The sequence below is a fragment of the Hippopotamus amphibius genome, chromosome 6 (assembly GCF_030028045.1).
Source record: "Hippopotamus amphibius kiboko isolate mHipAmp2 chromosome 6, mHipAmp2.hap2, whole genome shotgun sequence".
In the NCBI taxonomy this organism is placed as follows: Eukaryota; Metazoa; Chordata; class Mammalia; order Artiodactyla; family Hippopotamidae; genus Hippopotamus; species Hippopotamus amphibius.
Window position 1 is genome coordinate 113,302,157 of NC_080191.1, and position 16,637 is coordinate 113,318,793.

At 42.9% G+C, this 16,637-nt stretch overlaps 1 protein-coding gene across 10 annotated transcripts in view; it reads left to right on the forward strand.

Moving 5' to 3' along the window:
* Positions 1-386: 386 nt before the first annotated feature.
* ACP3 (acid phosphatase 3) overlaps positions 387-16,637 on the forward strand; it is a 47,997-nt gene continuing 31,746 nt past the window's right edge. For 9 of the 10 annotated variants that reach the window (XR_009054355.1, XR_009054356.1, XR_009054357.1 and 6 more), the window contains exons 1-2: positions 387-581; positions 13,988-14,083. Coding sequence is in view for 7 of the 10 variants with exons in the window: in XM_057739588.1 (XP_057595571.1) it covers positions 462-581; positions 13,988-14,083 (216 nt within the window). In the remaining 3 variants the exon portion in view is untranslated. The remainder of the gene's footprint in view (positions 582-13,987; positions 14,084-16,637) is intronic. The other variant, XM_057739587.1, reaches the window with a different exon arrangement.

A 16,637-nucleotide genomic window follows, 5' to 3' on the forward strand; every position in this document is an offset into this window, starting at 1 on the left:
ATCTGCAGTTCCTTTCATATTTCTATCTCTATAATTCTGGATTACCAAAAAGATTAGCAATCATTGGCCTAAGGTTTCCAAAGTTAGGGTCTATCCCTCTCCCAAGTGACAGCCACAAAGCAGACATTGTATCCTACCCCCTCTAAACAAAGGATAAAGACAGACTAAAAAAGAAACAGATAGCAATGTGCTCCGTGACCCTAGGCAACAGCTCTCCCCTCTCTGGACCTCAGTGCTCTAACTGAAATTCAGAAGACCACTGAGTTCTGACACCCAGCCCAAAAGTGATGTGACCAGACACAGGCCAAACCCCACCCCAAGCTACCTGGAGATTTTACTATTCATGAGTCTTGGCTCCTCCCAGTTCCCTTTCAACCCCTTGTTTAAATAGCTTCCCCTCTAATGGCTTTTGCCCTGGAAGCAGCACGTCCCAACTCCAGCCAGAAGCAGCTCACCCCAGCATGAGGGCTGCTGACCTGCTTGTGGTCAGGGCAGCACGCCTTTGCCTTAGCCTCCTGCTTCTGCTCTCCTCCCCGCTGGACCGAGGTGTGGGAGCCAGGGAGCTGAGGTTTGTGACATTGGTGAGTAGGCTTTTCTCATTGCTTTTCCCATAGAACTGTTAGCAGCAGTGTCAGGTTTCGTTATACCCTAGTGTAGTCTCCCGGAGACCAAACTCAGAAAGTGAATAAGCAAGTTTCGCAAGTTCCTCCTAATGAAGACCGAACATGTCCTAACAGAAACCTGTTTGGTTTGGTTATTTTTTACGTCGCCAGTGTTACCTATGTATTCCCTTACTTTACAACTGCCTTGAGTGTAGATTTCTTTCGATGATAGCCACAGGAGGCCAGGAGACGCCTTCTCTAGATCTGTTTAGGACCAGAGCCTAAACTGGCTTCGTTCAATTTAATGATTATTTGTTGGCAAGCCAATAAAAACTGTCATTTTCTGAATTAAGTAGCCCCTGCCCTTTTTCCTGATATATTTATAAGCAGTCTTTGAAGCATAAAAGTACAACTAAACTCAAGTTCTAGGATGACTTCCTGACGCATAGATTTGGTTGACCATTAAAATCATGTTTTTTCCCCACCCATGGTTTGTGTGACAAGTTAGGAAAGTGGGATGGGGCGGCTAATGTATGTTGTCAAGGAAAGAAAATATACCGTTGGCATCGTTTTAAAAAATAGATAGGGAGAGAGTCTGCAAAGTAAAGGGGATTTACCACTTTACTAACAGCCCTGGAATTAATTCCTTTATATCTCTTGGTTTCTGTCTTTGTCTTTGATTCTCACTGTTTCTCTTTCTCTTTTTTCTGTTTCACTCACTGTCTCTTTCTGCCTCTGACCTTCTCCTTGTATTTTACAGGCTTTCTTGATCTCTTTTTCTTTATCACATTTTTTCATTTGATAGAGTAAAAGTATTCTAAGTAAATTTTCTTTCTGAAAGAATATCCAAAATTTATTTTTATAATTTCAATGGAGGTCAACTTTTACTTAAAAATTAAACATGAAGTTCTTATTTTTCTCAGCTTGCTGTACTCAGGACTCCTTTCTTTCCCTTCTACAGAAAAGTTTCATATTTATGCAAATCACGGTTTTTAGTCCAGTAAATCTTTACTAGGTCACGAGTCAACGAGCGAGAGAGAGAGAACCAGAGAAATATATCATCAATGATTTTATGAATGATTCACTAGCTGTCAGACTTCTATGCTGGGGAAAAAAGAAGGCTGTATAACACTGTGTACTTTATATAGGGAAATCCATGTGAGTTAGACTTTTACTTATGTCAGTATGTTCCTTGCAAACGTGCATTAAGCAAGGGTAGGGACTCTGCAGAAATTGCATGTCAACAGCGTGACAAGCTGGTTGAGGGGTAATCCTCTTTGAGAAATTACAGTGAACTCTCAGCTAACTGCCTCTGGTCCATTCTCACCTCCATGTTTTACAACAGCCCAGGCTGACTTCCCTTGGCTACCAAACTGTTGTGGGTTTCCTTTCTTCCTCTCCACTCTTGGTTAACGTGTGTTCAGGGACCACAAGTTAATACTTCCCAAAGAAAAACCTTACAAAAGTAGCTCTCCAGGAGCTAAAAAATTTAACAATTACCATACAAGACTAATGTTAACAATTTTTCCTACCACAGCTTTCTTCCATTAGTGGTATATTAAGCGCAACTTAATACAACTTTCTTTGCCACAAAATTACCTCTATCTAAGGACTTAAGCTGGAAAATATCATTATATTCTTTTTACTGATTATAGAAAATATCTGACTATAAATGATTCAATTATATACCCAGGGAATTCCCTAGAAAATTATTAGGAGAACCAGAATAAAAGAAAGGTATCTCTGATTAAAATGGTAACATTAATAACAATAACCGATAGGTCCTTATGCGCCTCCTATGTGCCACGCACTGTTCTGAGATGTCCATGGATTATGCTACATTATCCTCCCAACAACCCTTTAAATAGAGTTACCAGAAAACACACGATGCCCAGTTAAATTTGAATTTCAGATAAACAGCAAATAATTCTTTAGTATACATATGTTTCCATGCAATATTTGGGCATCCGGCATTTTTATTTGCTGAATCTGGGAACCATTCTATAAGGTTTTCATAAAAACCTTATTAACCCTATTAACCTTGTTTTATAGACGAAGGAATTGAGGCACAAAGAGATTAAGCAACTTGCTCACACACAGCTAGGATTTGAACCCAGCCTGTATGATCCCTGAAGCCTGCCCTTAATCACTAGACACATCCTGGTCCTGCTGTGTGTCTAACCCAGCACGTGGAGCTGAGGCCTCCCCATCAAGGTTTGTGTATTGGCTTCACTCATTAGTCAGCAGGTGGTTTCCTTGCTTTTCTACTGTGATCCAGGAAAAAGAAATCTCCCCCAATTCTGAAAAACTGTTCTTGGCAGAAAGAACAGGAAACTATCCGGTTCATGTTCTCTCCCATGAACAGAATCACCACATGCTCTTTCGAAACAGCTTCACCCATGTGATCCATTGAATGCTAGTTTGACAAGTTGTTAACAGGTGTTTCAATAGTCAAATCAGCTTTGAGAAGAAAATGTGGGTTAAACTGTGTTTAAAGGTCTCTTATATGCAGAACTTTTCAGAGTCTTTAATATTCTAATACGTACTGTGGCTTTCAAGGAAAGGACCTAGAAAATTATATTTCCTATGATTTTTTTAAAGAAACTATTTCCTTTTTTTGTTTGATTTTGTTTATTTTTTTCCTTCATATCTTTATTGGAGTATGACTGCTTTACAGTGTTGTGCCAATTTCTACTGTACAACAAAGTATTTCCTAAATTTTGACTACAGAATGCATCTCCTCTTTTTTTTCCAGAATGTCCCATAGAAAACCCTTAGAGAATTGCTATTTTTTTTAATTTATACAGAGAATAATAAGTACGGTGAGTCTCAAGGTACGCATCAACCAGCTTCAATCATTATCACTCATGGCCACCCTTGTTTCATCCACTCCTAATGGACTTTTTTAAAGTAACCCCATACATTATTATTCCATCCATAAATAGGGAAATGCCATTTTAAAGCATTCTCTCTCCCCTAAGCTGGGAGAAAACACAAATGCAGGTGATCTCAAAGAGAAAAATTCCTTCTCATTCCACCTAGGTTTTACAAAGAAAGGGATAATGAGTCACAAAGTCTCATTCTTCACAGTTAACCATGCAACATTTCTACTCAAGTAATAGAATTTCCTTGATGCAAATAGCCTCCAAATCTGAAGCACGTCATCTCTACGCTGGGATGGGTAACTTCCATACTGTGGTTACGTAAACTCAGATGGTGCTGGCCAACACACACTTCTAGGGATAGCAGACCTTCAGCGTTCCTCCTTAACTCTCCTAGGAAAGCAAAAGATTGGCAAGTTACTGCTCAGGCTGGCAGTCTAATGCTGTCATCAATTTTCTAATGCTATGTGCTAAAATAAAAGTTGAAAGCCATATCTAGGAAAATATCGAATTTTCATTAATTCAAGTTTTATCATCATTTACCAGGTATAGGATGAAGAACCGGTCACTTAAATCTGGCTGAGTCTCAAATTTCCTAAACTTAAAGTTGGAGATAATAATCATAACTATAATTTTTTTTTTTTTTCGCCCTTTGGCTGCGTTGGGTCTTCGTTGCTGTGCGTGGGCTCTCTCTATCTGCGGCGAGCGGGGGTTACTCTTCGTTGCCGTGCACGGGCTTCTCAGTGAGGTGGTTTCTCTTGCTGTGGAGCACAGGCTCTAGGCACGCAGGCTTCAGTAGTTTCAGCACTCAGGCTCCATAATCGTGGCACGTGGGCCCTAGAGCAAGCGGGCTTCAGTAGTTTCCACATGTGGGCTCAGTAGCTGTGGCTCACCGGCTCTAGAGCGCAGGCTCAGTAGTTGTGGCGCACGGGCTTAGTTGCTCTGCGGCATGTGGGATCTTCCTGGACCAGGGCTCAAACCTGTGTCCCCTGAACTGGCAGGTGGATTCTTAACCACTGCACCACCAGGGAAGTCCCATAACTATAATTTCTCTCTCACAGAGTTGTCTTTAGGTTCCAATGGCATGATATATATATGAAAGTGTGAACCATCGTATAAATGTGAAGTGCTGCTATCAGACACCTGTCTAAAGCAGAAACTTTCCAACTTTTTGTATAAAATCTAGTAGAGCCTTATTCTTTTTTTAAATTGTGGTAAAATAGAACATAACATTTTTCACCTTAACGATTTTAGGTGCACAGTACAATTGCAGTAGGTGTATTCATTTTTGTGCTTACCATTAAAACTATCCATCTCCAGAATTCTCTTCATCTTTCAAAACTGAAAGTTCATATCTATTAAACAGTAACTCCCCAGCCTCTTCTCCGTCAGCCCACACAACCACCATTCTACTTCCTTACTCTATGAATTTACTACTTTACATACCTCGTGTAAGTGGAATCATACACTACTTATCTTTTTGTGACTGGCTTATTTTACTTAATATAATATCCTTAAGGTTCTAGATACTCCTTCATTATTTTTCAGCAAAGAAAACTTAAGGTATTAGGTGGTTATCATGTCCACTAGGACCATAGGCTAACAGCTTACCTCGTTTGTGTTCGTCTCCCCCACCTGTGAATTCTAACTTATTTTGTCTTGGGGGAGACACACATCTGGGTGTAAGTATGACTTGAGGTGTGGAGAAGCTGAAGGGGAGAACAGAGAGGAGATATTACCACAGATCAGGAGAAGCAGAGTGAAGAACTGAGTTGGATCAGAAAGCAGTAAAATTGGAAGAGTTTCTTTTAAAAACTGTGAAGGCAGAAGAATCCCTGTGAGTTGACTGTGGATATTAAGAGAGAGTAAGAAATCAAAACGACCCTGCTTTCTAATTTTGGTTGGTGGAAAAAAGATGATGCCATGAGATAGGGTACATGCAAGGCATTGAACATTTGAACTTCTTAAAAAGTAATATGAGAGGGAATTCCCTAGCAGTCCAGGGGTTGGTACTCAGCACTTTCATTGCTGTGGCCCTGGGGTTCAATCCCTGGTTGGGGAACTAAGATTCCGCAAGGCACGTGGAACCACCAAAAAAAAAAAAAAGAAAGAATGACAAAAAGGAAAAAAAAAAAGAAATAGGGGATAAAAATACCAAAGAAATTTATAACATCATGTATTACATAATACCATACAGCACAGTGGTTAAAAGTACAGGCTCAAGAATCAGACCACCGAAGTATGAATGCCAGCTCAACCTCTTCCAGGCTGTGTGACTGGATGAATAACTTTACCCACCTGAGTCTCCATTTCATCATCAGTAAAATGAGGATGATAGTACTTCATGGAGTTACTGTAAAGCTTCATTGAGTTCATACACAAAAGTACTTAGAAGCCTGTCTGGTAAAAGCCTGAAACGTTGTAACCATTGTGTGGTGTTGACTATATACACTCACACAGTTATCTCATGTGTGTTTTTTATAATGTTCACATAACCAGTTAATTAAAAATGTCAATTTTTTTCTATTCTTTTTATCCTCAAAGGATATTTACATGTCTTTTTTCTTTTAAATTTGATCAGTTTTCTTCCCAGCTTTGGGCCCCTGGCACAATCAAAACTGGAAAAAATATATGTTTAAAATGTGACAAGAAGGTAAACAGTTTTTACTCATTTTAGCCACTGTTTGACTTACTAGTCTGCTGATACACTGGTCCTTTCCTTCTTAACTTCTGGCTAGAATAGATTACTGATTGCTCTTTTTTTCGCCTTCATCTTCATTGTTATGTTTGAACAGTACCTTTGAACACAGGCAGAAACTTCTCAAGGCCTATAAACCTCTTTTGCACTTTTATTAAAATAAGAGTTACAGTTACAGCTACCGTATTGTAAGCATCCACTAGATGCCAGGCTCTTTGCATGCTGTATTTTGAGTCCCCCAAAGGACCGGGAAGGCCTGTGACGTTGTCTTGGCTCCACATGACAGTAATGGAAAGGAGCTGGGACTTCTCTGTGGGGCACTGAGTCCTGTAAGTGTCTGAGGGCACATCTCCAGCCCAGACTGTGGGCTGGCTGATAAAAGACATACCAGATAAAACTCTCCCCGGAAAACAAAAACCAGGGCTCCCGCCTCAGCTCGCAAACAGCCCTTCGATCTCTCTCCCCCGCGCTGTGGCTCCCTAATTGCCAGGGCCAAAGAGCAGCGGAGCCGTCCACGGGGACCTGCAGGCCCTTCACACCCATTTGCTGGACAGGCCACTGTGCACTGAGGGCTGGTGCTGGGACAAGTAGGAGGTCACTTCAGTTTACTTACGTGGTCTTCTCCCACTTTCCTGCTAATGCATTTTTCAAATCTTCAGGCTGGTGAACTGATCAGGGACATTGTATTGGACCTCAAGTCACTTCAGTCAGCCAGGCTGCCACCCATGGGCTCTTGAAAGCTTCAAAGTGTCTTCAATCCAAAGGAAGCATTAGTTTCTCTTTTCAGTCAGGAAAATAAAAGTGGGGGAGAGACGATTAGAAATTAATAGAAATATTTTCCTGAAGAAGAACTGTTTCCCTTTGCTCAGCTGGTGGTTCTCATTGGCCCTCATATGCTGCCCACTGCTACCAGCAGGAAAGGAAGCACAGCAGGAAGCTAAGCCAAGGCCTGAATAATATTTATAACAACCACCACCACCACAATAATAGTAACAGGTCGAATAGCAAATCTCGTGTACTGAGTGCATCCTGTATGTTCAGTACTATGAATCATCACAGTACTTTGCATATATTACACATTTAATTCCCGTGATCCTCCTGCATGGGAAATAAGGATTTTCTCATTTTACAGAGAGGGAAATTGAGACATGCAAAAGTTTAAGTTAAATCATTTTCCCAGGATCATCCGGCAAGGCGTTGAACGCAGGTCTAACCAATTCAAGCCCAGAGCTTTTCTGAGACATCGTGCAGTTCCCCTCAGTGTAACATGCAGTTTCATCCCTCCCTTCTCCTGCAGGCCTCTGAGTTCTCCTAGGCCCTGGAGACGTCTCATTAGCATGGCAGGTTTCTCAGCCTTCCTCATGGCAACTGCAGGGCATATCCCTACCCTGAGTCCTTTCACAGCAGTCGGTTTCCCTTCTTACCTCTGAAGTGGCATTCATATACTCAACTCATTCATTTCTACCCAAACTCTTTCACTTTTTTCTTTCTTTCCTTTTTTTTTTTTTTTTTTTTGGCTGTGTCTGGTCTTAGTTGCAGCATGCAGGATCTTTCCTTGCCGTGGCCTCTTTGTTGTGGCGTGTGGGTGTCTCTCTAGTTGTGGTGTGTGGGTTTTTCTCTCTCTAGTTGTGGCACGTGGGCTCTAGGGTGCGTGGGCTCTGTAGTTTGCAGAAAGTGGGCTCTCTCGGTGAAACGCTTGAGCTCAGTAGTTGTGGCATGTGGGCTTAGGTACCCCATAGCATGTGGGATCTTAGTTCCCCAACTAGGGATGAAACCCACATACCCTGCATTGGAAGGTGGATGCTTTACCACTGGACCACGAGGGAAGTCCCAAACTCTTTCACTTTTAAATTCTCTCTACTAATGGAGTTATTTCTCAGTTCCTAAAAGAAGAAAATAAAATAAACTTTCATTCATGGCAAGGTTTGTGCAACAAGAGATTATTCATGAGCACACCTAACAAAATAGAGAGTGGAGTTTAATGCCACGAGCCAAGGTCCCTTTTAGAATTTCCAGAATCATCCCAAAGTTGTATGATGTGTCTTGAATTCCACACCTTTCAGGACAACATGATGGTTTATCGGACTCCAATCTAATCTAGGGGCAGACTCACTGTTCTAGAAGCAGTCACAAATGCAAGGCATAAAGGGAAAGATAAGAGAGTGAAATAAAGGTGGAAAAGAAGAGCACACACAGCACACTTTGATAAGTAGGGATGAAAATTCAAAAGCCCTGGTGAAATGAGAAGATTGGAAAGAAAGCCATTGTGTACCTGGAGGGAGCTGGACCCAACCCAAGATTCATTCATTCATTAAAACAAAGCACTTTGTGTGTGTACTTACCATGTGTCTGGCACTGTTTGGGGATAAAGTGGTGCCCATGACAGCAAAGATTCTGCTTTCACAGTGTTTATGGGGAGAAGCCAGATACTTAAAAACACATGCACACACACAACTAAATAAAAAAGAAGAAGAAGAAAAGAAAATATCACGGTAAAAAATGAAGCTATGTGATGAGAAAGGGATGGAGCAGGAGTTACTTGATACTGTGTGGTCAAGAGCAGCCTCCCTGCAGAGGCTGCCTTCTTCAGGACGGACGCGTATTTAGCGACCAAGTGAATATGCCAGCACATGCAGAAGCAGGACATTCCAGGCAGCTAGAACATGACGGCCCTGAGACTGGAACACACTTAACCTATTGGTTAGCACAGCAGAGGCTCCTTCGGCTAAGCGCGTTTAGCAAGAATATAACAGGAGAATGTGGAGGTGGGCAGGGCCACATCAGGGAGGGTGTCGTGAGCCGCTGGAAGGACTTTGAATTTTCTGCAAAGAGCAATGGGAAATGATATAATGTCTGAGAGTAAGAGGGAATAAATGGAGCAAGACTGGCCATGCGTGCATCGACGATCACTGTTGGAGCAAAGTGGTGAACTCATAGGGGCTCATTATAAAAGTCTCTATTTTTGTATCTATCTTTCTCATTTTCTGCAAAAAAAAATGTAATAGAATGAGAGGGCATGAAAGAGTTCTAAGCAATCAAGAGACTATTCTGACTGACATTTTTAAAAAGAGCACTTGACTGCTGCCAGGGAAGGGGCACCGGACATGATGTCCTCCAGTCGTCAGGGTCCCCACATCCCACGCAGTGCACCAGATCTGGGTGGCAGACTCCACGGAGCAGGATCCGTCACACGGGTACCCAATCATGGTTCCTTTTAAAAGGTTACCTGTGATTTAAAAGAGTGAAGTGAGTGTGATGTGGTAGGGAAACCAAGGGGCTAGCATCATGGGATGTAGGAGATCTGGACGGCTTGCTCCATCCCTCTGAGCCTCGGTTTCCTTATTTCTTCAGTGCAGCAATAGTGCCGACCTGTCCTCACAGAGTTGTAAGAATTAAAAGAGACGGCAGGGGAAAGACCTGTACAAAACCATGGAGGGTAGCACAAACATAAGGGGTTGTTATTATCTTGGATGTCTTCCTTTTGCAATTACCGCTGGTACTTCACATAGTCCTACTGCTAATACTATTGTCTTAGGTTTCTAACGGATTTGATGGAGTGCAATAGCGGGACTGAGAACAGAGGTTATGAGTTTGGCAGGACAGCAGTTAAGAAGATTGCCCTGCCACAGACTTAAAAAAAATGCCTGGGCATAGTCCAAAGGCTCCAGCTAAACTGGAGAAATTTCAGAAGCTCGAAAACATCACCTGCATGTGCTTGAGGACACAGGCGCACGCGCACATACACACACACACACACACACACACACACACACACACACACACACACGTTTTGATTTCTAGCGCTGGAGGTGGGAGATGGTTTATTTATTTTGTTTTGTTTTGTTTCTCATAGCCTTTTATTTATTTTTTTTTTGAGGTCACTAGGAGATGGTTTATTAAGTGATTCTTTCTTTCCTAGAATTCACAGCATGTTTGAGCCACTACCTCAGAAGCCCTGAAAACCTATGGAAATGTAGGGGAGTACGGTTATTCCTGACCTGTAAAAGCAGAGCAGGAAAGCTTACTCATGGTTTTGTTCCAGCTCTGCTCTTTAAAATGTTCCTCTAAGGGCACCACACTTGTTGTTCTCCCCAGGCCATGCTGTCACTTAGTTGCATAACTTTATCTTTGTCTTTTAAGTAATGTTTGGGGATGTTTTTTGCATCAAGGTTTTGGTTTCCTCTGATGCAGTATAATCCTCCCCTCCTACCCCCACCCCCCAGCTTCCAATCAGTTCATAAAAAAAGCCCCAGATCCTAGATAGTCCACTGGTGGGATGCTGAGGGGTATGTTTGAGTGGAGAGAATTGAGCCTCTTACCTGGGTTCTGAAGCTGGTGTTGGACTCACACAGCCTTGTGTTTGCATCTCTGCTCTACCACTTATACACTGTATGACCTTTGGCAGGTCACTTAACTAAGGTCAGTTTTCTGGTTTGTGAAATGAAGATAATGATACTAACTGCTTTGTAGAATTGATAAGAGGATTAAATGTATGAGAAGCACTTAGCCCAGCTTCTAGGACAAAGCAGGCATTCAAAAAGTATTGAGGAGGGACTTCCCTGGTGGTGCAGTCCTTAAGAATCTGCCTGCTAATACAGGGGATGTGGGTTCGGGAAGATCCCACATGCCGTGGAGCACCTAAGCCCATGTGCCACAACTACTGAGCCTGTGCTCCGTAATTACTGAAACCCATGCACCTAGAGCCCGTGTTCTGCAACAAGAGAAGCCACTGCACTGAGAAGCCTGCGCACCGCAAAGGAGAGTAGCCCCTGCTCGCTGCGACTAGAGAACGCCTACAAGAAGCAACGAAGACTCAATGCAGCCAATACATACATACATACATGAAATATTTTTTTAAAAAAAATTATTGAGGAGTTATTGTGGTGATAGGCTGGTAGTGATACTGCAGAAAGCCCTGTGGGCACAAAGCCTTTCTGTGTCGCCTATTTCTTTGATTATAGGAAAACAGCCTTCATTCAGCCTCCATGACCTTCCCTGAGTTCCAATGGGCAGATTCAAGCAGCTGTTAATTAGCAAAGGGAGGGGATGCATGAGACCTGGGAGAAACAGTCAAGCGCAGCCTTGGGGCAGGTCTTGTTTCCCCAACAGCAATACACACAGCAATATCTTTGAGCTATTTTGCCGAAGTTGAAATTCCCTCCAGGTGGGAGACGTTAACGGTTAATGATGGTACGCTGCCCATAAGCACGCAGACCCCAGACCCGTTGGACTTGAAGGTGGACGATGCTGACTCCCACCTACCTCACCACCCACCCATCAGAAGAATGCAAGACTGTGACTGCCTCAATCCTTATCTCATACCCCTGACCACAAGCCCCAACCATAAGACCTCTCCCTGTTCCCCCAGGACGGGGGCACAATTCTTGAGGAACTAGCCACTGTGTTCCCCTTTTGCCTGGCAAAATAATAAAGCTATTCCAGACTTCCCTGGTGGCTCAGTGGTTAAGAATCTGCCTGCCAATGAAGGGAACTCAGGTTGGAGCCCTGGTCTGCGAAGATCCCACAAGCCGCAGAGCAACAACTACTGAGCCTACGTGCCACAACTAATGAAGCCTGAGCACCTAGAGCCTGAGCTCCGCAACAAGAGAAGCCCACGCACCGCAACAGACAGTAGCCCCCACTCGCCACAACTAAAGAAAGCCGTGTGCAGCAGCGAAGACCCAATGCAGCCAAAAATCATTTAAAAAGCAAAAACAAAAAACAAACAAACAAAATAACAACAACAAAATAAACTGATTCCTTTCTACTCCTCCAAAGCTCTGTCTCCATATTTCTATTCGGCATCAGTGAACAAAGGCCAGGTTTTTTCTCGGCAACAGTAGGCAGTGTTGTAACTTATTTTACTACAATGTCTCTCACCCAACTTCTCTTTGGATAACTCAGTGACTCTCAACTAGGGGTGGTTTTGCCCCTTTCTGCAGTTGCAGAGAGCGGGGGCTACTCTTCTTTGCCGTGCATAGGCTTCTCATTGCAGTGGCTTCTCTTATTGCGGAGCATGGGCTCTAGGGCTCACGGGCTTCCGTAGTTGTGACTTGCAGGCTTAGTTGCTCCGTGGCATGTGGGATCTTCCCTGACAAGGTATCACACCATGTCTCCTGCATTTGCAGGCTGATTCTTAACCACTGCACCACCAGGGAAGTCCCTGGAGACCTTTTTGATTGTCACAAATGGGGGGGGTGCTACTGGCACCTGAGGGGCAAAGGCTAGAAATGCTGCTAAACGTGCTACAATGCACAGGACAGCCCCCACAGCCAAAATGTCAGCAGTGCTGAGGCTGAGAAACCCTGGAAGCTAAACAAGGTGGGGTTTATAATCCATTGAAACCATACAATAACTTTAGTTACTCAGGTCTGGGATCTAAAAAGTGTAAAATGTGTTTTGATTGTGGAAAGAGAAGCACTAATGATTAGTCTCAGCAACTTCGGATGGAGATCAAGTCACCCCTGGTGACTAGTATCTGTCGGTGCTCATCAGAGAGCATGCAGCCTTTCTTCCTGCCACGAGGTGACCGTGACAGTAATTCCTTTCCTGACCAAAACAGTTTCTTAAGAGTCACCACACCGTTGTCCCTCTGTTTGCCATAGCCTGTTCTACTGAGATTTCAATTTCTCACCAGTTCAGGGGGCCAAAAGATAAGTTTTATTCACACACCAGAGACACCATCCAGGTCTTAGACGCCTCCCTCATTTTCCTAGAATCCTGTATCAAAGATGACCGAAGTCTGAGTCTGTTCTAAGGACACTGTTCTGTGCCTGCTGAACTGTTTTACAGGATTTCGAAAGAGCAGCCTCTTGGCTTTCTTCTCAGTGGAGCATCTTAGCCAGGTAGTAGGAGTGACAAATGCAGGAAATCTCAGAGAATGCAAGGTGATATGCAGCCCTCCTCTGTATTAAAAATGTTTACTGACTTTAGTGCAGACTTCGTCTTGTATTTCTTGAGTTTTCCTTTCCTTATCTTTTGCGTATAAAACAGCTTTGTGTTTGGCTTGGTATTCTATTCAGAAAGCATACTTGAATCAAAGAACCAAGATTGCAAAAGTCCAGACTACTCTCCCCAAAGAGGAAAATGTGCGATCAAAACAGCATGATGACATGCATACAGATCGAGAAATGTGTTCTTAAAGGGTTGTGAATTAGATTTTGTAATCTCCCGCTGGCAAATCCTTTATTCCTAACCTTCTAAAAACTAACAAGTCATTGCCTCAAGATGGTCACAAATTGTATGTAGCATTTAAAAGCCACTATTATTACACGTCAAAATGTTAACACTATTAGTACTGTAATCATAATTAAGGAAGGAACACGTCTCATCAGAGTTTGTCTGCAATAAGGTGATCTTGCTAAGCTTTGTTCCTTCTTGCCCTGTCTGATGTTCAAACCAGTCTCCATGTATAGGTCACCTGAATTCTAACGGCTCATCCTCTGGTCATTCACAGTACCTGAAACAATAACAGTGCACTAACAATTTTCCTGTGTTTCAGGTAATGTGAATAACGAGATAATGAGCCATTAGAATATGTTAGTGAACTTAGAACAGCAGTTCTTAACCTGAGATTTACCTGGGAAGGTCTTTAAAATCTGAATGCCTGGGCCACATCCCAAACTAATTAAACCAAAATCACAAGGGGTAGGATCTGGTCCTCAGAATTTCTTTTAACTACCCAGGTGAGTCCATTGGACACCCAAGGTTGAGAACCAGAGGCTTAGAAGAAGAATCTATCATGATGAGCAGAGGCAAAACACCAAAGTGAAGTTGGTAACATTAGCATCTCAATCTATTTTCAGGTTTTTAGGCATGGAGACCGAAGTCCCATCGAAACCTTTCCTAACGACCCTATTAAGGAATCCTCTTGGCCACAAGGATTTGGCCAACTCACTCAGGTTGGTTGGATTTTCAGCAAAAGCTTACTGATGAATCTCAAGGGAAATGCTGTGGAATTGTTAAATATTGAAACCACATAACTACTTTCATTACTCAGACCTGGGAAAGTGCTTTGCACAGTTACCTGGGATCTAAAAAGTGTAAAGTGTATTATGATTGTGGAAAGAGAAGCACTAATGATTAGCCTCAGCAATTTCTGATGGAGATCAAGTCACCCCTGGTGACTAGTAACTGTAGGACAGTTGTATAGAATTGTGTGTTTTGTTCTTTTTTATGCTGCTGGCTTTTTTAAAGCATAAGAGTCACGCATGGACAACAAGATACAGGAGCTTAAAGAAGCTGAAGAGAGCAAAGGGTTGCTTACAAGCTGGGCTCTTAAGTTTCTCAGGCTGCACCTAAGAAAGTAGAAAATGATCCTGAATCAGCAGATTTGGGAAAACATGACTCCTTTGGAAGGGCTGTTGTCAAAATTGATTTTTGGTCAAAGTTGGTTTTTGGTCAGATGGTTGTATTGGGATGGAACCTTCCTTAAAAGTGGTCAGTTAAACACAGGGAGCCCTACTTCCTAAAAAGGTGAACTAGGGGAAAAGCATCTGTGGTCATGCTCTAGTGCCTTCACCTGTAAGAGTGGATTACCCTCCTGTTTGGAGCCACAAGGCCACGTGTGTTGCTCCTGTCCTGAACAAAATATTGTTTAAATATATTAAGAAAATGTCATAGAATTTTTAGAGTTGGATATCTATGGACCATGATCTTGGCTAAATGTTGAAACTACTCGGAGAGCTTTACAAAATATTGTTGTCTGCCTGGGAGGTTCTTATTTAATCGATCTAGGGTGGAGCCTGGACGTTGGGATTTTTAGAAACTCCCTGGTTGATCAGTTGACTCTAATGTATAGCAAGGCTGACAATTACTGCCCTAACTCAATTGCCTCAATAAGGAGAAAATGCCAAGAGGCTATTTGAGGCCAGTATCTTCCAGCTCCCAAGTCAGAGCTCTTCCCACCAAAGCCTACATAGCTCTGGCTCCCTGAAACAGAGAAGGGTTATAAAAACTCAGGGCTGCTTTGTAATACCTATGGCTCTGTCGAGCCTCCTATTCCCTTGCTGCAATATTCCAGTAAAACCAAAAATTCTTCCAGACTGTGGGATTCTTCTGGTATTCTCTTGACTGGCCACCAGTTTCTCCTAAAGCAGTGTTTCTCAACCTTCCAAGTGCAAATGATCATTTGAGGATCTTGCTAAAATGCAGATTCTAATTCCTTGGGTCTGACATAGCCTGAGATTCTGCATTTCTAACATACTCCTAAATGATGCCCATGGTGCCGGTATATGGCCACTCTTGAAGTAGCAAAGTTCTAGAGCTCAAATTCCTGCCCTTGGCTAGGTTCTTCCAATCTGCATTGACAAAGCAATGGTTCTCTTTGAGTTCAATGGTTCTCAAAGTGTGGTCCTTGGACAAACAACATCACCATCAACTGGAGACTTCTCAGAAATGTAATTCTCCCTACCCACTGAACTAGAAACTCTGGGTTTGAAGCCTGGGGATCTTTGTTTTTAATGAGTCCTTCAGGTGATTCTGTACATACTAAGGTTTGAAAACCACTACTCTATAGAAGATGACTACTTCCTGGAAAGTTAGCTTTAAGTTAGGACAACAAAGTACACCCAAAGTACCTGCTTCTTCAGCTATCCAGGTCATTCAGGAAACTCACAAACCTCAAAGCACACATTATTCTTTTCCTACCTCTTTTCCCACCTAGAAGGGTAGCCAGGAGTGAGAAGCAAATGAGTGAGTGGGACCAAGCAGAAGCCACAGTGATCACATCTTTTCTGACTCCTGAAGCTCTGGAAAGGCTCTGGATTAAGGACAGACTTGAAGGCAGTGTTTCCCAAAGCATGGTGCTCTACTACCTAGATCTGAATCACCCAGGGCACCTGTTAAAATGCAGATTCCAGGGCTACACCCAGGATCCAGTGAGCTGGAATCTCTGGGGGATGTGCTGAGGAATTTGCATTTCGACAAGCACTCTAGATAACTTTTTGCTTCTGATGCTTGAGGATCAGTGAGCTAAGGCAATGCTTCTTAATGGTTAACTGCCATCAGAATCTTAATGAGCTTGTTAAAAACAGATTCCTGAGCTCTGCCCCCAATGATTCTGGTTCAGTAGGTCACAGATAGGGCCCAAGAATTTGCATCCCGAGTGGTGCGAATACTGCTGACCTACAGGCCACACGCTGAGTAACGGGCTCTAGTTTCTCATGAACCAGACACAGGTGATTGTGCAGATAGTCAGTCGTTGTACCCAGAGGCTGAAAGTGATCTTTAGACTCATCACGTCCAACCTCTTATCAGATGGTTGCCTTTCTTCCACATGGTAACCAGCCCTTGAAATTCTCTCCCACAAAGGTGACTGAATGCTCTACCACACCAGAGATGAACCATTTACTTAAATCAGACCAATCACCAGCTATTGACTGCGCAAGGCTCTACGTTAAGTGCTGATGGCAATGAACTGTTTTCTCAGGGAGTCATGACAAACGGTTACAGCTC